Here is an 18,554-nt window from a genome sequence, read left to right as displayed (position 1 = left end):
CTACTACTTCATGGTCAGCATTTACAATCAATGGTCACTTTTATAAAACCTGTTTCGATAGCATCGTCGTCTCGTTTCGATAATGGCAAAGCTTTCGAACATGAATAACGAAATATTCGTTACCGGCCGGTGCAGCCATACGTTGGGAAATACACTCACCATCGGCTGCCAATCGTGGACACCTTTGCTCGCGAATATGCTAGTAAATGCCGGAACCTCGCTCATATTGCTGTTCCCAATCTCATAAAAGCTGCCGGCTTCGACGACCGCCACCGTTCCTTTCTGCTGTTGCGCAAGACGGGCGGCTACGGCAAGACCGGCGTTGCCACCTCCGACAACAACCTACGGCTACATGTCAGTCGTAGTTTTCTTCCAAGCACGAACAGACGTACGTAGTCAAATGTCACATTGTCACCCGGGATGCCGAAAGAAGTTCCGAACGTTGTGCGCTTTCGCAGGAGCTCAGGCCTTGGCGGCGTGTTCTTCGTAGGACTACTTTCGGATGGATAAAAGAGGTAGGAGAAAGCGAGGGAAAATGTCGTCCATCGTATGGTAGGCAACGAACGACAAACGATGAGTTAAGGATCCTTGAAATCTCGTTCAATGCGGAATAAAGTGCAATTAGATTGTCGTGCGATTCAAGGGCGTCAAACGGTAGGGACTGCGGTATAAAAAGATAAAACTAAAAAATGCAAAATATGTTTTTAAGGGTTCCAATTTTCAATTAAATGGGGTGAGAAGGTGGAATTAATTCCACAAACGAAATATCGTTAGAGGATAATTTCTGGTTTATGACTTTAAAACCCGGATAGAAGTCGTTACGGTGCTACAAACACAGGAATAGTAATCCTATTTTCCGTCCTGCTGTTTTAGGGTGGCTTTTAGAAACTCCGGACCGAAAATGGGATGCTGGAGATGCATTCTGTTTCCGAAACCTAGGGTTTCGCAGATCCCCAACGCAGGTAATAGACAGGGTGCAATAGTGATAGCTTATAAAGAGACCCTTACTGCGCTGTTTGATATTTGTTTGCAGGTACGATACGCCGGGTAGCCTATTTTATATCAAATCCCATGTTTGAACAGAAGAAGCTTGTAGTTTTCGGGAACCTACTACAAGAAATTTTCGACACGATTACAAAACATTTACCTCCTATATTTCGCATTTATTTAAAGAAAGGATTGGTACAGGTTGGGATTAATGCGAATTTTTACCCAAAGCAAAAAAAAGCAATGCAAGTTTGGAACAAAATTTTCAAAGACGATGAATGGCTCAATACGGTGATAAACCAAACGTATACACATGTTTCGCCACCTATTCCGGTTTTAATAGGCTACGACATTTTCAAACTTTACAAAGGCAGCGACGAGCGAGTGTATCTTTTATTTACCGCAAACGATTGGGGAGGCGATATTTAATATGCCCCGGATATTCGCCATTCGCTTAGACCACATAAATATGACAAGGAATCGCACGAAGTTAGCATCGAAGGCACCAAAATAACAATCGCTTTGGAGCGTTATAATATGGAAGAGCTGAAACTGAAAGAGCCTCAAAAACTATTTCATTTGATAGGCAAATCCAAGGATAAACCAAAGACCGCTGCTTTGTATTACAATAAGGACGTACCTGTTCGAATCGGTAAAGATGAGATAGGTGGAATTAGGGATAACGATCGGCTGCTAGTTCAGGATCTGTCGACGATCATGTCCAAGTTCAGGGATGGCAAGCCGGTTATGAGATATATACAAAAACATGGGGGTACGCCTCCCAGTCGTATGATTCCGATGCGTAAGCCAACTTTGGTAAAAAACGAAAACACAAAGGTGGAGCGTGTGTTTTGGAACATTATTGCGTCATAGCATTGCTGCTTTTTGTCATTGGACCATTGTTTTCCTTTTTAACCTTCAACACCATTTAAACTACATTTTTTGGATAGCACCGTACCTTTGCGTTATTGTTGGTATATTTCCTTATTTATATGATATTTCCTGAGTGGTCCCAAACTACGGACCTGTCCCATTTTTGCTTTTGAATATTGCTTCCGGCGGAGCGAATACCTTTGCGTTTTAGGAGAGCTAGCTACAGTATCAGGTAATACTATAAAACGTCTACAAATATTATCTCGAGCCTGCCATTTACCGATGCTCCAAAAACATTTCAAACGATGCTCTGTTATTTTAATGAATTTTACCCCTCCCGCTATACGTGTTATCGAGTTCCTTTTTCACAATGGCAAGCAACCTTGAATTGGCGATTATGTGGCTAAGTCTAGGACTTGGACGTAGCTTTTTTGACTGGATCTTACCGCTCGCTTTGTAAAGCAAGCAATAGGCCCGACCGACGTTTTTAATCGTCTTTTCGAAAGGCAGAGTGGAAAACAATGGTGTGGCCACGTCATTTTCTGATTTGTGTATGTTTGCTACAGTTTTCGAACGAACTGCTAGTTTGACGGACCGAAGAGTGTTTCCCATGGCAGTTGGATATTTCTGTCTAAAGAAGGGCTGTATCAGATTCCTGGTTTCAAATCAATAAATGAGATCTTTTGTCTGTAAATTACCTTTGAAGATAAATAAATTCAGGCAAATTACCTGCTCTTTGAAGTTTGAATTTACGCCTTAACAATATAATTTTGTAACTGGAAATGATAACAGGGTTAACGGGTTATTTTTAGTGCAATCTAATCCATTTCCAAATAATATGGGAAACTCACAAACGTTCGAAGGATATGGAGGACCAATCTTGGTCAGTTTGACCAATTGGAAATGTAAATTTCAGCCAAAGACTATTACTTTTAAAACTCCAACAAACATGGAATAAACAGCATTATAAAAAATAGCCTTCCACAAGCGGGAAGTCGAAGTTTCAAAAGCACAAATCGATCCATTACGGCCCACCAAAAGGAAGCAGGTTTCTCCCGATCCAAACGAAGCCTTCGTAACTATCCGGCACTTCCAACGCGCACAAAGGAAAGCGAGAGTGGAAACGCTTGAAGCATTCAATTTACCAGAAAAAGCGCCTTTTGGATATTGCGTCGTAGCATTGCTAGCCTAGATTTGACTAAGTGGATAGGGATCGCGTAGGTAGAGTTGGGGTAAAGCGTGCTTTACTTATTAAAAAACTGCGTAAATGATGAAAATTACTAACCCTAATTTTAGATACTGTTGGAGAGATTTATAACAGGAAATATTACATTATGCTAGTCAAAGCAAATTCATTTCCTCTGCCATATTTTTGAGTAACAAAAAGCCTTGCAGTTCTGGTAGTACTTTTAATGCACATAGTAGCTTTAGCTATTTCTAGCTCGCATAAGTAATAAGCATGACAAATGCTTTGACATAGTTAATATAACTTATTAATATTTCATTAAATAAAAATTGATTTTCAGCCTAGGATGATACGGTATATCTGTCGTGTAACGTGGTGTAAAATGTTGAAAAATAATAAAAAACTTCAAAACTGTTGGAATAGAGGGAATCGCGGTCAATATCAACAATAGAGCGATGATCCACGTGCGATGCCCCACAGGCCAATTGCACGTGACTCACCCGCCCAATTGCGGGTATAAGACGGAAGGACGTTCAGAAGCTCACCTGTTGTGAACGTTGGTTTTTCATATAATAGAATCTACAAAGGAAAGGTGGCTGCATGCCTTATGTACATAATGAATAGTCCGTAGAACTGCGGCGCATTTCCCTTGTTTCCAGCTTAATCCCTATATGAGTGTTTCATTCGTGCGTGATATATGTATCAACTGTAGGTTTGGATCGCAAGGGGTCTGAACTTGAGTCAAGTAGGGCGGAATGCGTGTCACTACACGGAATTAGTTCCGTTGCGTGCCGGTTGCGGAATTCTGGGGCCGGATGCGGGCGTTTACACGCAACATCACCTCTAAACAGTTTTATAGAATATACAATAAATACCTTTATATCCGTATAACAACGTTCTGTCGATCGATCGACATTACGAAAGGCCTATCAACAAAAACATAATTTAAATTAACGAATAAAACGTTTTAATTTTCTCAGTTAAAGCCAAACCGGTAGCTTTTAGTTAAGATAATATGCTTCGTAAACTTTTAAAGTTATTTAAAATTCTATCTTAAAAGCTTTACCACCTCACCATTTAAGCCTTCTTCCAAACAAACCTCCTATATAAATACCCAGAATTCCACAAGTATTGTTAAAATGCAATTATCAAACCTTTTTAAAGCTTTTATTTTTATAATACCTGGTATTCCCTTAACGGTTGCTCTTCCCACCTCAACCTCTACCGGCCATATAAAAAGTATTAACTTACCGGTGATTAAAATGTTAATTTTAATGTTTAAACTGCCCCTAGCCCCCTAATTGCTCCCAATCACGGAAACAACTTCGGTACACCTAGTTTGCTGGCCGTAAATATTTCTCCCAAGCCCTCGAAGGTCCCGCAAACTCCTTTGGGTTATCCCAATTGCAACTCTCCTGGCGCGTGTCCCAAAGGCACGAATACTCTTCGAAAGCACGACGGAACCAATGAACCCAAAAGCCCGTCTCAAACCTCCCCACTTTGGAAAAAAAAGCGCCACCCATTAAAATTAAAACATTTGGGTAAAGTAAAGGTCAATGCGCGAAATCACTTTAAAACCCGTGGTTTACGTGCTTTAATGCCATGCAGTAGTTGCAAAGCCCACCCACGAGGCAAATGCTCTAAACATTGTTCTAATTGCAAAGAACAAATTCGAGATAAGAAATGCCATTGTGCAATGCATTATGCCAATTGCGAAGAACAATTTCAACGCTTTAGGCACAACTGTCCTTCACATTGCGAATTTTGCCTGACAGATTAAAACGTTGGTAAATGTATACCTTATTATTATCCAAATTGTACACGTAATTATACATGTGGCCCACATTAAAAAACCATGGAAGGGTATAAAGAAGAGTATATAAGAGAAATTAAAGCTGGAAAAGCACATCCAGATGACATTTGGGATTATTGCGCGGATACAAAATTTTGCACACTTTATAAATAGGAGGGACTCGTAAATAGTATACTATATTTGGGCAAAATCACAATGTAATGGCCAGGTATGCATTTGAGAGCTTTGCATTAAGCGTCATTAAAAAATGTATTAATCCGAATTAAAATGGTAAAAATTACAATAAGCGACACGGTGGAGGGACACTTCCAAATTGAACAAATAATTGCTCTTATTGCTTTTGTTTAACGACGGCTAATTCGACAACCGTCAAGGACTTTTAGTTTCGCCCACGGTATAGAGAGTGAGATTGCTCCTTTTTGGATAATTTTAAAAAAAGACCGTCGCGGGCTTGCAACCATAATGAACTATGTAATCTTCGTCGGCCTTCCTTACACCGTCAAACTTAGTTAACTGACGATATATTTCGTCCGCGATGTAAAACATGCACGGTACCGTTAGGGTGATATGGAGGAGCAATCTGAGTTAATACAACATTCGCATAAATTTCGAGTCGAAAGTCCCTCACCCAGCTGTAGAGTGTGAACAGGGCCGGCCGAACTGCTGCTTTAAACAATACTATTAAATACAGTTAAAAGCGTTGACCGTAGCCACACCCAAAAGCTGCCTTGATTGGTAAAATCCTCGGTAGCAGCGGCTCCACTGGCAAAAAGGGGATAATCACCATGCAACACACGTGATGATCAAGTCCTCATTAAGATAACCAAGTGCGCAGCTCTATCTATCCCCAGAAACCTAAGTACAAATAGAGGCTGTTGTAGGCCGTCTCGAGGTTCTGGCACGCTTGGAAGTTTGTCTCGTCCTCGTCAAAATTATTATAAAGCGGCCAATTTGGCCTTTCTTATCTTTCATGTCAAGTATTTTTGCTCCGTTAGGTCCGTTTACACTGTTTTTAAATGCGACTGCTAGATCCCGAGCCTCAGGCTATCTTATGTGGCCAGCTATTATGTTTTAAGTTGCTAAAGTTTAAAATTATTTGGTATTTCGGAACGGAGGTCGAGGATATTTAAAAAAAATAACTGTCAGCATGTTGAAAAAGAGTTGAAAATGCGAACAAGTTACAAATTGCCGTGCAGGCGCGTCACGCGAATCCGGGGTCGAATTAAAAAATATCCACGATTCTCGTGGCCTGTGTCCAGCTAATGGAAAATTAGGTTGGCATTATGTGATTTACTCCGGACGCAGGCTAGTTTGGATTAGGAGGCGACTAACAAAGACGAAACAAATGGTACCAAAATGCCCTTTGGAGGGAACCTCTACGACCGAGAGAAAAATAGGTCGAGCCTCTGATAGCATACAAAAACGGTCAGCAAAAATACCTCGGTAGCAATCCGATGGTCGGGCTGCCAGGCCTAAATGGATGTAGCGCCAGGCTAAAAGCCTTTGACTCATTTGGGCAAGGGCGCATCCTAGATGTAGCCGTCGCTTTACTTTACCAGGATGCCAGGAGGATATTCACCTCCAATCGGATGAGCGTTGCAAAAAAGGCAACGATCCCTCAAATACAATATCACTTACATATTTCGAACTTTGGCAATTGTCATCCTCCAAGCCCATTTAACAAAAGCGGTGTAACAGCAAGAAGTAGGCGGACCAATTTAATTTATCTGGGAGCAACAGATCTTGCATGGATTGGTACACCGTACACAGCTCAAATAAAGGTTTTCGATATTGTTTTCCAACTGTCCCCTTTGGACGTTTGACCGGCAAGATTCGCAAGAGTATTTAAACAGCAGTTATACCCCAACTGTGTCGCGGCTCCGCCGGGCTATACGTCCTTTTCGGTCCCTCCAAGTCCTGATTAATGGTATACCATTTTTTTCCCCAACCCTTTAAATTTTTCTCGTATCCCCTGATTGAAACTATTGGGGGCTTTGCGATCGAATCCTTCGAAATTGCCTGCCTACTGCTGCGGTCGCTGCCCACATCGCCGCCGTCTTTAATAGCGTCTCAAAACACATCCGGCGGCGATTTTAGGTTCGAGTCTTTGGACATGACCGAGATAAGACCAGAGTATGCCAGGTTTCGTCCAATTTCAAGTACAACTTTTCCCAATCACAGTAATTATGGCAACAACGACGGGAGGCGGATTTTCCGTAAAGGCGGGAGGAAGGAGCTGGGGAGGTGCCGTACCAGGCGAGAACCGATTATATAACTGTCCTAAAATTCTCAACTGATCCAAAATATAAACGTGATCGGGGATAATCGTAGGCCTACGCATTAATATTAGCTTCCTTTATTATAGAGAGGTTGCAATAATTTAATTTGGAAAACACTTTGTTTTACGCGGCTGGCAGGTGTAGTTTTTGATCACAAATATTCTTTGAAGGTTTTTGCGACTATATACAGCTTTTATATAATCTTCGAGTCCTAGTTTTATAACTTTTACAAGCTATTATACCAGGCGAAAAATCTGTGGTCAAAAAAAAGCTTCACAGACTTAATAAATTGGTGAACCACCAACTTCACCCTTCAATTTCACTATAATGTAATGACCGGTGGGCAATTCACCATCAGTTTTTTTCGCGCCGCAGTGTCGGTCGACTTCAAGAATTATCTTGTGCCCGTAAACTTCCAAGACCGTCGTAGAATTCTCTTTTATATCGATTATGTCGATGGTTTGTTTAGGGTGACAGACAAGCGTAGCGTCGCACATTCCGACGCTTTTACCCTGAGAATTAACAGGGAATGTCACTTTGAAAACAGAGTTATTCGACATGGTAAGGATGGAAATCGGAGGGCAAAAAGATATATAGGAAAGTAAAACGAAAGGTTTATATGATAGTTTTAAAACTTTTATAATATAATAACGGGATTTGGTAAAATAACAAAAACTGATCGATAGGCGTCTTGGCTATTATTTATATTTTTATGTAAAAAGTAAATAAAAACTTTCGTATAAAAAGATAAAAAGCTAGATTGTCAAACTTTGAGAAATGTTTAACAGAGAACTGGAGAAAATATTATATTTGGAAAATAACCAAAATAAAACCCTGGAAGTGAAACTATATCTAATTAAAAGTTTAACTTAATAATATGCATTATAGGAGAAAGGTTCAGTTTAATAATATGCATTATAAGATAAAACAATTATTATAAATTTCACCTACTTAATAATTATAATATTATTTACATTTAAAAAACTTAAAATATATTAGTTTATATATAAATATCTTATTATTTTAAAAATAATATAATATTAAGTTTAAATAGAAACACGTGGCGCGTGTTACGGAGTGGCGTGCCTGGGCGACTGCCAACCGTAACTAGCTCCACCCCACGTGACAAGGCGCCAGGGTGAGTTTGTTATTTGTTCGCTTAGGCGCGTGTACGCGATTGGCACTGCGTGCCTGCTTCCTTTACACTTAGCTTTAGATCCTCGGATAGAATGGCCCCTATATCGCAGCCTTGTCTCCTTGGGATCGCTTTCGTGACAGCCAGCAAAAGTAGGTCTTACCCAAGAATGGTGGAGAATGTTATTATGTGATGTGCCTAACGTTAAAAAGAGTATTGCATTAAAATAATCAAAGTCTAAAAGTTTCTAAGGCCTTGGCATGCTATATTGTATTTGAATTTAATACCCAAAAACCACCCTAACCAACCAGTTACTCCGTGGGGTTTTCAAATGAAAGTTTATGCATTTACCCTAGAAATCTGAAGTTTCCACTCTTCGTTTTCAATTGTCCCTGTAAGCGTTTGACTTTCAATAAACCTGCAGTCGGCGCTTGTTTCAAAATGAAGCTCATAGGCTGCGGTCTTGAAACGGCCGGGCCGGCCAGGCAGAACATAGGCCGCCGGTTGTAGTGAAAACCATGAGTTTAAATTAAGTTGATTTTTGGCCAGTAGTTCGACCTTACAATAAGGTGTAGCGCTAGCGTGTAGGGCAAACAAGCCAAGTGAAACAGCAATTGTGTTAAACTGCATATTGACGATTGCGGTAATTTCGAATAATAAAGTAAAATGGATTGTAATGAGAGAAACAACGGTAGGAAAAGTATGGGGGAAAAGCTGTGAGAAAGAATTGTTTGGTGGTTAAGAAATCAAAATTAGAATGGCGATTAAGCCAGATATTTATATTTGCCTGCTGTACTTGTTAATTAATTTAAAAGTACCCGGTGCTAATTATAGCAATAGAAGATTTTATATGATATTTTATAACTAACAAGAATATTAATTAATATTTGAGTGTAGACTGGGTCCAACGCATTAATAATATCAGTTTATATACAAATAAAGTAGGATATATTGAAATACCAAACGTTAATTATTAGTATTGTTATATTAATAACATATCAACGCGAACAATACCATTTCGCTTTGTAATATAAAATAAAAATATGAACTAAAATTGTTGCGCATTATTATTACATGAATAAGTGTAAAAGCGCATTAAATGATTTATAAATAAGTGAAGTATAATAAATAATGTGGAGGAAGACGTGTGAAAAGGATATATAGTTTATAGTATATACAGTGCATAGTATGCTCCTCATCATCGGGGCCGAGGTGGTGGATACAGAGCACCAAGATATCCGTACAGGACTTGGCGTGGGAACGGTCACGTCAATGGTTTCGTTCAAAGCTGCAAGCAAGACTACGTCTGAAGGAACATGATACAGTAATGAGCAAGACACAGGTTGCTGACCTGCTCGTACTGTAGCGCTTGAGCAGAAAAGCGGAGCATTGGCAGCAGCTACTTTGAAGCACTTCAAAAGATGGTTGATCAGAGCCGAAGTCGATGTTTGTAGCGATGAGACAGCCAAATTATATGTAAGCGTAGCCGGTATAACAAGACAGGGCTACTGCTCCGCTAATACGGCCGCGATTAATTAGTTTCGGAAATAGCATTGGACCCACGTTATGGCCACCTTTACCCTTGGTCACCCAAAAATAATAACAAGCCGAGCTGCCCCTTTTTTCCGCCGGCGTACCCACGACCCACGTCACTTGCTCCCATAAAGTTGTAAATTCAGCTACCCACGCGTCCAATGCGTAGCCATCGGCCGCGGATCCCGGGTCCGGCATATCTTGCATGCCGAAAGCAAGTAGCTCCGCGAACTTTGGTAGCCGGTCGTCCCTAACCGAGACGTTGACCGCCTCCGGGCGCGGGGCGCCGCGCGTCCGCAGCGTGGTATAAAGAGATTCGTGGTCGGAGCCTGTGTAAAGACTGCTGTCAACCACAGTTATTGTGCTGGGGAGGTTGGAAAAGACCATATCCAGTAAACCCCCGTCGCGGTGGGTGGGCACGCCGATATTTCCTGTAAAACTCATCCCCTGGGCTTGCGCCCATGCCGTCAGTTGATCCCCTCCGCGTGCGTTTGCGCGGCCCGGCTGGTATGCAGCAGCCGCTACGTTAAAATCGCCGCCTAGCACCGTGGGTCCATTTGGCACGGTATTGCATACCATTTCCAGCGCGGCCTCAGTGCCCGGAGCCCTATATACGTTAACAAACAATATTCCGTTAATTTCGAGCCAGAGTATGTCCCGCGTATTTTGGCCCTGCGGTAACCGTCGTTGTGCGGCCCCTAGGGCTGCCCCCTTCTTGACGTAGGTGAGCACCCGGGGCCGGAGCCCAGTTATGGTTTCGTAAGTGTTGGCGTGCCATTCGTCCACTGGCGCAAAAATATCATAGCCCGGGTGCGTTTGTGTAGTCGTATTTAGCCCGCACCACGGCTTTTAAACGTTAACCAGGTCCACTTTTTTCTGGTGGCATAATTCCAATAGGCTCAGATGTATACCCATCCTTTTACCTACGTTGGCCCAAATTACGTCGAGGCATTCCCGCTGTATATTGCCGAGCGAGTATTTCGTTATATCGATCGATGGGTTGCTTCCAAGTCTATCATATCAGCGGGGCAGATTTCGGCAGCCGCTGCGTCTTCTTCCATTTCGGTTGCCCAAACGATTTCGTCGTGCACACGTTCCTGTTTAGCCTGCAGGAAGTTGCGGATATCCGCCCCTGCCGCCTCGTATGGCCGCGCTCTTTTATTTGAAATGCTCGATCGGGAGCTCGAGGTTTGCGAATGCTGCGATGAGGTGTTTAGGACCGGGATTGCAGGTGCTGGCTTTCGGCGGGCCGCCTCAGCCCGGTCGTTGATAATCGCGGCACGGTTGGCACGTCCGATTCTGCGAATCCCCTTTAGTTTACGCTGTGAAGGTCGTTTAAGCTTCCCATTTACCATTAAAGGTCGGGCAGGGCAGTTCTCATGTCCGGATGGGAAATGGCCGTGGCAATTGACGCATTTGGGGGCTGCCTTGCACGGCTCTTCCTGTCGCATGTTTTGCTTTACCACATATGCCGCAACGCGCTTGCCGTACGCAGCGACGTATTTCGCAATATCCCTGGCAACCGTCGTGGTGGTGTGTAATTTTGCGTGATTTTTCAACCTTCCGCGCACGTTTCGACATTCCAAAAAGCTGAAAGGGCTTTACGGGTTGAAGGAAGGACATTATCCACGTGCCTTTAGCCGTATGTAGGTCGTAGCCATATTTAGAAATATGCCAATTGACTGGCTGCTGGCCTGCTGCCACGGTAATTTCCTCCTGGATTACCTTATGTACGTCCTTTTTTCCGTCCAGGCAATTGAACGTTCGGGGCATTCCAGAAACGGCGTATATGTGCCAGGTTGTCGGGACAGTAACTTCCCGCGCGTCCAATGCGTCCATAATGGCCTTGACCGCGCTGGGGTTAAGGAGTTTTTGCCGTATTTCCTCAGAGGCTACCGTAACACCCCAGCCCGTGGGGGTACGCTTGGCGTTTGGGATTTCACTGTGTGGCACCGAAACCAATTCGGCCAGTTTGGTCGTTACCGCGTATGGCTCCCTCGTCACCATCCGCAATTTGTCATTTACGCGGATCAGGATGCGGTTGGACGGCTATTCTGTCAAACGTTTCGGGGCTTGGGAGCGGTCCCGGCCCGATTGGGAGGGAGTTGCGGAGCTGTCAGGTACATTGCCGGGCGTCGTACGTATCGGGTACGAACGCGTGGCCGGGGTTAAAATTTGCGTTGGGGCCGCCGCTGGTGGCGTAGCGGCTCGCTCGGCCCATGTGACCGATTTGTTAGTGGGCGTGCCTTTGCCTTTAGAGGCCGACGACGCCGTACCCGTCCTCGTAATTAAAATGCTGCGCCTTTCGCTGGAACTGGTCGGCGAACGCGACGGGGAGCGTAAACGCTCTTTTTCAGGGAGGGTGCGACTGAGGAACCAGCCGCTAATCACGTCGTCAAGTTCAAGAACAATTCTCCTAAGCGCGGCGTCCTCCGGGGCCTGTAAACTTTCGAGCTTGGCTGTAAAAACCTTTTCGAGCCAGCTGCCGATTGTTTCCACGTTTTCCAACTTCTGTTGCAGTGTTTTGATGGCCAGGGCCGGGAGGCTGGAGTACTTTCCGCGGCCAGCCGGCTGAGGCGCGTTAGCGGTGCGCGTGTCGAGAGATACGTGTCCCGACTCGGCCTGGCCCTGCGGCAAAGCCTGCGGCGTGCTCTGCGGGCGCGCGCGGCGGTTTGAGACCTCTGGTGAGGCCATGACGACCGGCGCCCGGAGGGCGAAAATTCTTCAGCTGTTAAGCTTATTGGTGTGTTTGGGTGTGAATCGCTAACAAAGGTGGGTCTGACCCATGAATGGTGGAGGACCTTGGCGTGATTGCCTAGCCATCTTTTCGGCTTTGTACCGTTTTGAAGTTTGTAGATTTTACCTGAAAGATGCGACAATTGTGTTCAATTTTTCCCGCATTTTTAAAATAGCTAAACGATATTAGAAATTCAAAAGGCTGATTGAAAAGGCATGTTCTCTCACTAGATTTGGATTTTAAGACTTATTTTTTAAATGTGCCGGTATATTGCAACGGATTATTGGTATATATAGTCCTTTTTTTTACCTGGCTGCCGTTTTGGGAAGATCGGTTTATGGTGCTTTTTTGAGTTATCCTACATATTCCGAAATAGTCGTGCCCTTCCATAATTCTTTAGGGTGTTTTATATTCTATTATTTATTTAGGGAAAAACACCTTTGAGCACAATCTCTTTATATACGCAATCACCCTCCACTGCAATAAAGATAGAAACAATGTCTTCCACAACCCGATTCGGTACAGGAGCTTTACGGGCAATTAGCCCCATACTCGCACCTGCAGGCCCAGTCCCTTTGGTCAGAACAACCTGGTCTGTGTACAAGTGGCCGGTGGTGCAACTGCTCAGTTTCATCAGTGCCATGCTGCTCGGCTATAACGTCAGCAACGTTGCCAACATCCAGATGCCCATCGTGACCGACTTTGGTAAAGTCGAACTGCTCACCTGGGTCGCCATCGGTTATAAAGTCGTCAATTCCTGCGTCGTGCCGTTTTGCCGCAGGCTGTACATGTTTGGTGATGCGAGGTGGCATGTTTATATTTACGTTTGCATTTGGATGGCGGGTGTTGCCGTCGCGGGAGCTGCGACAAATATGGATTTCGTCGTGTTCGGGAGGGCGATTATTGGAATTGGGGGTGCTGGGTTATACCAAGGGTATTTCTATTCGTTACAGGCTATTTTATTTACAAAAAAGAACATTATTGCTAACCTTAATTTTAAACTTTAGCATTATATTTTACAATTATATTTTTTCTATACCCGTTGAAGCCCCCCGTGGCCAGGCCCTAATCGGTATCGGTTTTGTTATCGGTCTACTGCTTGGCCCCGTCGTCGGCGGCGCCTTTGCTGAAAATTACTCGACAATTTGGCGTTGGGCCATATATATTAATATTCCCGTCCTGGTATTCCTCGTCGTCGGCTGGATTATTTTTTTACCCGCTTTGTATTTGGGTCAGACTACGGGCCACCCAGCCGCTCGGTTTCGTAACATCGACCTCCTGGGCTGGCTGCTACACAGCGCCTTTTTTATTATGCTGTGCTCCAGCCTTATTTTTTCGGGCACGCGATGGGAATGGGGCTCGGAGTTGTGCACCGCCGCGTGGGTCTTTACGGGCATCCTGGGCACGGTATACGTGGCGCAGCAAGCCTTTTGCATCTTCACCACGCCCGAAAACAGGATCTTTCCCGTTAGGGTATTACGCGAGCGCATCTCGGCGCTGTTGGTGCTGTCGGTGGCCATGGCGGCGGCCGCGTACGGCATTTCGCTGTACTACACGCCGCTCTTCTTTGCGTTCACGCAGGACGCAACCCCGCTCGAGGCTGGGTTGGACCTTATGCCGTTTATCGGGAGCTTTTTCGGCACCACAATCGTCGCTAACATTTTGTTGTCGCGGTTTAGGCTATACGCGCCGCTGTACGTATTGGAAGGTGGCATCATTGTTATCGGCTCGGCGCTGCAGAGCCTCGTGACGGTGGATAATCCAAAATCGCTCATTCTGGGAAAACTGGCGGTCGTCGGTGCTGGCTTGGGCCTGGTGTTCCAGACGGGAGGGAACGTGCTTAAAGCGGTGGCCACGGGGGATGCAGTTAGGGAAGGCGATTACATTACGGCGTTTGTGACGTTGCAAACGTTAAGCGTTGCGCTGTTCACTTCTGTGGGTGGCTGCATCTTCCAGAACCTTGGGGTGAAATACGTGCGCGAGGCGATCGAGCAGTACACATATGGGATGTTGGTACCGAACGACGGGACTGTACGAAAGGTGTTGGCTGGTCTGGGGTCGGAGCTAATAGGCGGCCAGCAACTGATTGTGGAGCTGCGGAGGAAGGTGGCCGAGGGTGTCACGGAGGTTATTCGTAAGCTGTACCTTATTGTGGTTGCTGCTGGTGCGACAATTCTACTGTGCGGGTGCTTCATGCCGTGGGGAAGGTTGAATTTTATGTCGGCCGATGAGGCCAAGATGGATGAAGCATGAGAAGTGCGTGGAAAATCAGCCTATTTCACACGTCTATTCAAAAATCCCATAATCAACCGAAGGGCAGTCCGCAAAGGCCAAACGAACAAACGCTGTTTAATTTACTCGTTTTACCCCGTATATTCGGTATAGGGTTAATAAACGGTAAAGTAAATAAAATAATGCAAGCGTTTCCAACCCAAATACCCCCACCTCCAAATAACGATAAATTCGATAATACGGACGAAATCGACCCCGTTTTAAAAGCAAAATATTTATTGGAAAAAGGGTATATTGGCCGGGCTGCAAAAGCTATTATCGACCCAACCCCGTTAGCCCCGGAAACCCCGGAATCGTTAAACGCACTCCGGGAAAAACACCCTATCGGTAACGCTAATCCGTTTAATACCCGTTCCCAACCATCCCCGGGTAATACGGTAATAACGGAAAAAACGATAAAATCTGCATTTTCGTCTATCGGAAGGGAAAAAGCCCCGGGCCTTAGCGGTTGGACTAGGCCGTTATTGGACGCAGCCACTAAAATCCCCGGAAATAATAACGAAAATAACGACGTTATTTCGGCTTTGCGACTTTTAGCCGATATGATCCGGCAAGGGATTGCGCCGGGCCGGGATTTACTTTGTGCGTCCCGGCTTATAGGGTTAGCTAAACCTGACGGAGGCGTCCGGCCTATCGCCGTCGGGGACCTTATATATAAAATAGCTACAAAAGCTATTTTAATTACCTTATATAAACCGGGCTGTTTATTACCTTACTAACTCGGGGTAAATAGCCCAGGCGGGGTCGAACCGGCAATATATACCCTCGAAGAGGCTATAATGGGACCTAACGTTAACGGTATTAAAACGGTTACCTCCCTGGATCAACAAAACGCTTTTAATAGCACCGCCAGGGCTGCAATAGCCTCGTCTATTGCTAAATACGCACCGACTTTTTACCGTTCGGCCTGTTGGGCCTATAACCAACCGTCGATATTAATAACGGAAAACGGATCTGTATTAGCCAGCGCACAAGGTATACGGCAAGGGGATCCGTTGGGACCGTTATTTTTCAGCCTTGCTTTTCGACCTACGTTGGAAACGATCCAAAAAGCAATCCCAAACGCAATTATTGTGGCTTATTTGGATGACGTTTACGTTTTATCCCCAACGCCGAATATATTGGATAAAATAGCCGGAATTTTAAAGGGTAGTCCTTTTACCCTTAATCGATCCAAATCGACGGAAAGGGATATCGACGATTTAAAAACCAACGGTTTAAAAACGCTCGGTTCCTTTATTGGCCCAACGGAATTACGGAAGGAATTTTTACGGGATAAAGTCCAAACGTTCGAATCGGCCGTCGAATCCCTTAAAAAATTACCTAAACAATACGGACTTTTATTAATCCGTAAAAGTACCCAATTACTGTTACGGCATTTACTCCGTACTTTAAATTCCGAAGATTTATGGGAATATTGGGAAAAAGTCGATAAATTATTAACGGATTTCGTTATTAATTTAACTAATAAAAATCGAATCGACGAATATACGATTCCGTTAATTACCTTACCGGTAAAAGACGGAGGTTTTGGATTATTACGGCATAACGGAATAGCCCAAGATATTTATTTTGCGGCTAAGGAATCAGCTACCGAAATCTGCCGGAAAATCCAACGTATACCCAACCGATATCCCGTCGATCCCGGACCTACGGCAACGGAGGTATTGGAACTTTTACATAAAGGGGTATTAGCTGATTTCAAACAAACCCTTACAATACCCCAACGCAACGCTTTAGCCGAAAACGCAAGCTATTTGGGCCGGAAATGGCTTAATATATTACCTATCCAAAAGTCGAATCGATTAACGGATATGGAAATAGCTGAAACGGTTCGATCCAGATTATTAGCCCCGGTTAAACCGTTAAATTACCCCTGCGGTTATTGCGGTAACCGGACTAATACCGGCCACGAAGACGTTTGCAAAGGGGCTTTACGTAAATCTACGGCCCGTCACGACCAAATAAACCGGGCATTTATTCGATCCCTTTCCAGCCGGCCGGAACTAAACGTCGAAACGGAACCGGATTTGCGTCAAAATAACCCTAATATTAACGTTAATAATAACGTTAATAACGTTAATAACGACCAACGCAACGACGTCACCCCTATCCCCAGCGGTCCTGCAGGCCCCGGAAGCCTTATTACAACCCCTATTCGCTCCGGTACCCGCAGGGACCCTAACGGGCTCAGGGCTGACTTTGCCGTTATTAACGGAATTTCGAAATATTATTACGACGTACAAATCGTTGCAATTAATAAAGATTCCGCTAACGCGGACCCGTTCGTCACTTTAACGGAAGCGGTTAACAAAAAACGACGGAAATACCAATTTTTGGATCCTTTTTTCCATCCGATTATTATAAGTGCCGGAGGCCTTATGGAAAAAAGCACTGCGCAGGCCTATAAACAGCTGCAAAAGCTAATAGGTCCTGTAGCATCCCATTGGTTGGATACGTCGATTTCGTTGGCGTTATTGCGGTCCAGGACGACGGCTGCAAATTCGATTGCAAAAGATTTACCACGACGGAATTAATATTCCTTTCCTTTTGTTTTTATTTTGATTTTTATTTTATTATCTATTATTTTCTTTCGTTAACCACGTTTGTTATTTTCCTTTATTTTCCTTTATTAACCACGTTCACTATTTTTCTTTATTATTAACCACGTTCGTTAATTTCCTTTATTTTAACAACGCATTCCTTTTTTCCTTTATTTTATTTATTCTTTTTTCGTTCTTTTTTAGGATTTTATTTTGCGGTTATTTATTTCTTTTCTACTTTTTCCTACTTATGTTTTACACCTTGTATTTTTATATTTATCTCCACTCCATTATTTCAAGTAAAACAACGTAGCAAAGTAGCTCAGAATATAAATAAACGCGAATTAAAACCCTAACCCTAACCCTAACCAACGCACTCGTTCACAGCATTAGGAGATCGCAAGATCTTCGGAATGCAGTCATTTTCTTTGTTTTCTTTTACCAACTACCTACGGATTCAGAGGGCCGCATGTCTGCAATCAATATAGAAGATAGCCTGTGTTGATTCATGGGCAAACATGCGAGTAAGTAGATCACGTGCACAACCGCGTGATCTGAAGACACGGAGCAGAGTTTTCCAACAGATCCATGCAGGCTTGTAGATAGTTACAGTTTACGAAGAGAAGTCATGATAAATTAGAGAATATAGTTTTGTTACTTGGTTTGCATTGTTTTACCGATCGCAGCGATCACACGATTCCTATCAACATAAGGTAGTTTTTACCTTTGTAAAACCTCAATCCTAGAAATCTTGCACCCAAAGTACGTTACCAAGGTAAGCCCCTGCCACTACCGAATATACATAAAAACATGACAGATATTGTTAAACAAAGTTTTAACACGAGGTACTAAAATGATTTTTAAATATAACCCGCATGGATGTACAACGAGTCGCGCAGAACACCGAGTCACGCACTGTTCTGCACTATATCCTGTCAAATGTACACAGGCAATTTTCACCGCAACATACGATTTGAATTCTTAGAAACCATAATACGAAGTGGCATGCCTGGGCGACTGCCAACCGTGACTAGCTTCACCTTAGGTGACAAGGCGACAGGGTGAGTTTGCTGGTGTTTGCTTAGGCGCGTGTACGTGATTGGCACTGCGTGCCTTTCTTCTGTTTTTATACTTAGCTTTAGATCTTCGAATACAATCGCCTCTATTGCAGCCTCG

At 43.9% G+C, this 18,554-nt stretch overlaps 3 protein-coding genes across 3 annotated transcripts; 1 reads left to right on the top strand and 2 right to left on the bottom strand.

Annotated features, from left to right (window-relative positions):
* On the bottom strand, positions 1-2,021 carry PgNI_02758 (uncharacterized protein; the record flags this gene model as incomplete). The annotated part of the gene is made up of 3 exons (XM_031122815.1): positions 1-3; positions 160-342; positions 2,013-2,021. 3 exons carry the CDS (start codon positions 2,019-2,021, stop codon positions 1-3), a joined length of 195 nt encoding a protein of 64 aa, XP_030984992.1.
* Positions 2,022-8,612: 6,591 nt separating this feature from the next.
* Positions 8,613-8,903, bottom strand: PgNI_02757 (uncharacterized protein; the record flags this gene model as incomplete). The annotated part of the gene is made up of 1 exon (XM_031122814.1): positions 8,613-8,903. One exon carries the CDS (start codon positions 8,901-8,903, stop codon positions 8,613-8,615), a length of 291 nt encoding a protein of 96 aa, XP_030984985.1.
* A 7,746-nt stretch (positions 8,904-16,649) lies between these two features.
* Positions 16,650-17,372, top strand: PgNI_02756 (uncharacterized protein; the record flags this gene model as incomplete). The annotated part of the gene is made up of 1 exon (XM_031122813.1): positions 16,650-17,372. The coding sequence occupies one exon, from the start codon at positions 16,650-16,652 to the stop codon at positions 17,370-17,372; it is 723 nt and encodes a 240-aa protein (XP_030984986.1).
* Between the last annotated feature and the right edge of the window lie 1,182 nt (positions 17,373-18,554).

This window comes from Pyricularia grisea (genome assembly GCF_004355905.1).
Source record: "Pyricularia grisea strain NI907 chromosome Unknown Pyricularia_grisea_NI907_Scaffold_2, whole genome shotgun sequence".
In the NCBI taxonomy this organism is placed as follows: Eukaryota; Fungi; Ascomycota; class Sordariomycetes; order Magnaporthales; family Pyriculariaceae; genus Pyricularia; species Pyricularia grisea.
Note: the sequence above shows the minus strand (reverse complement) of the source record. Positions and strands in the feature narration are given on the sequence as shown.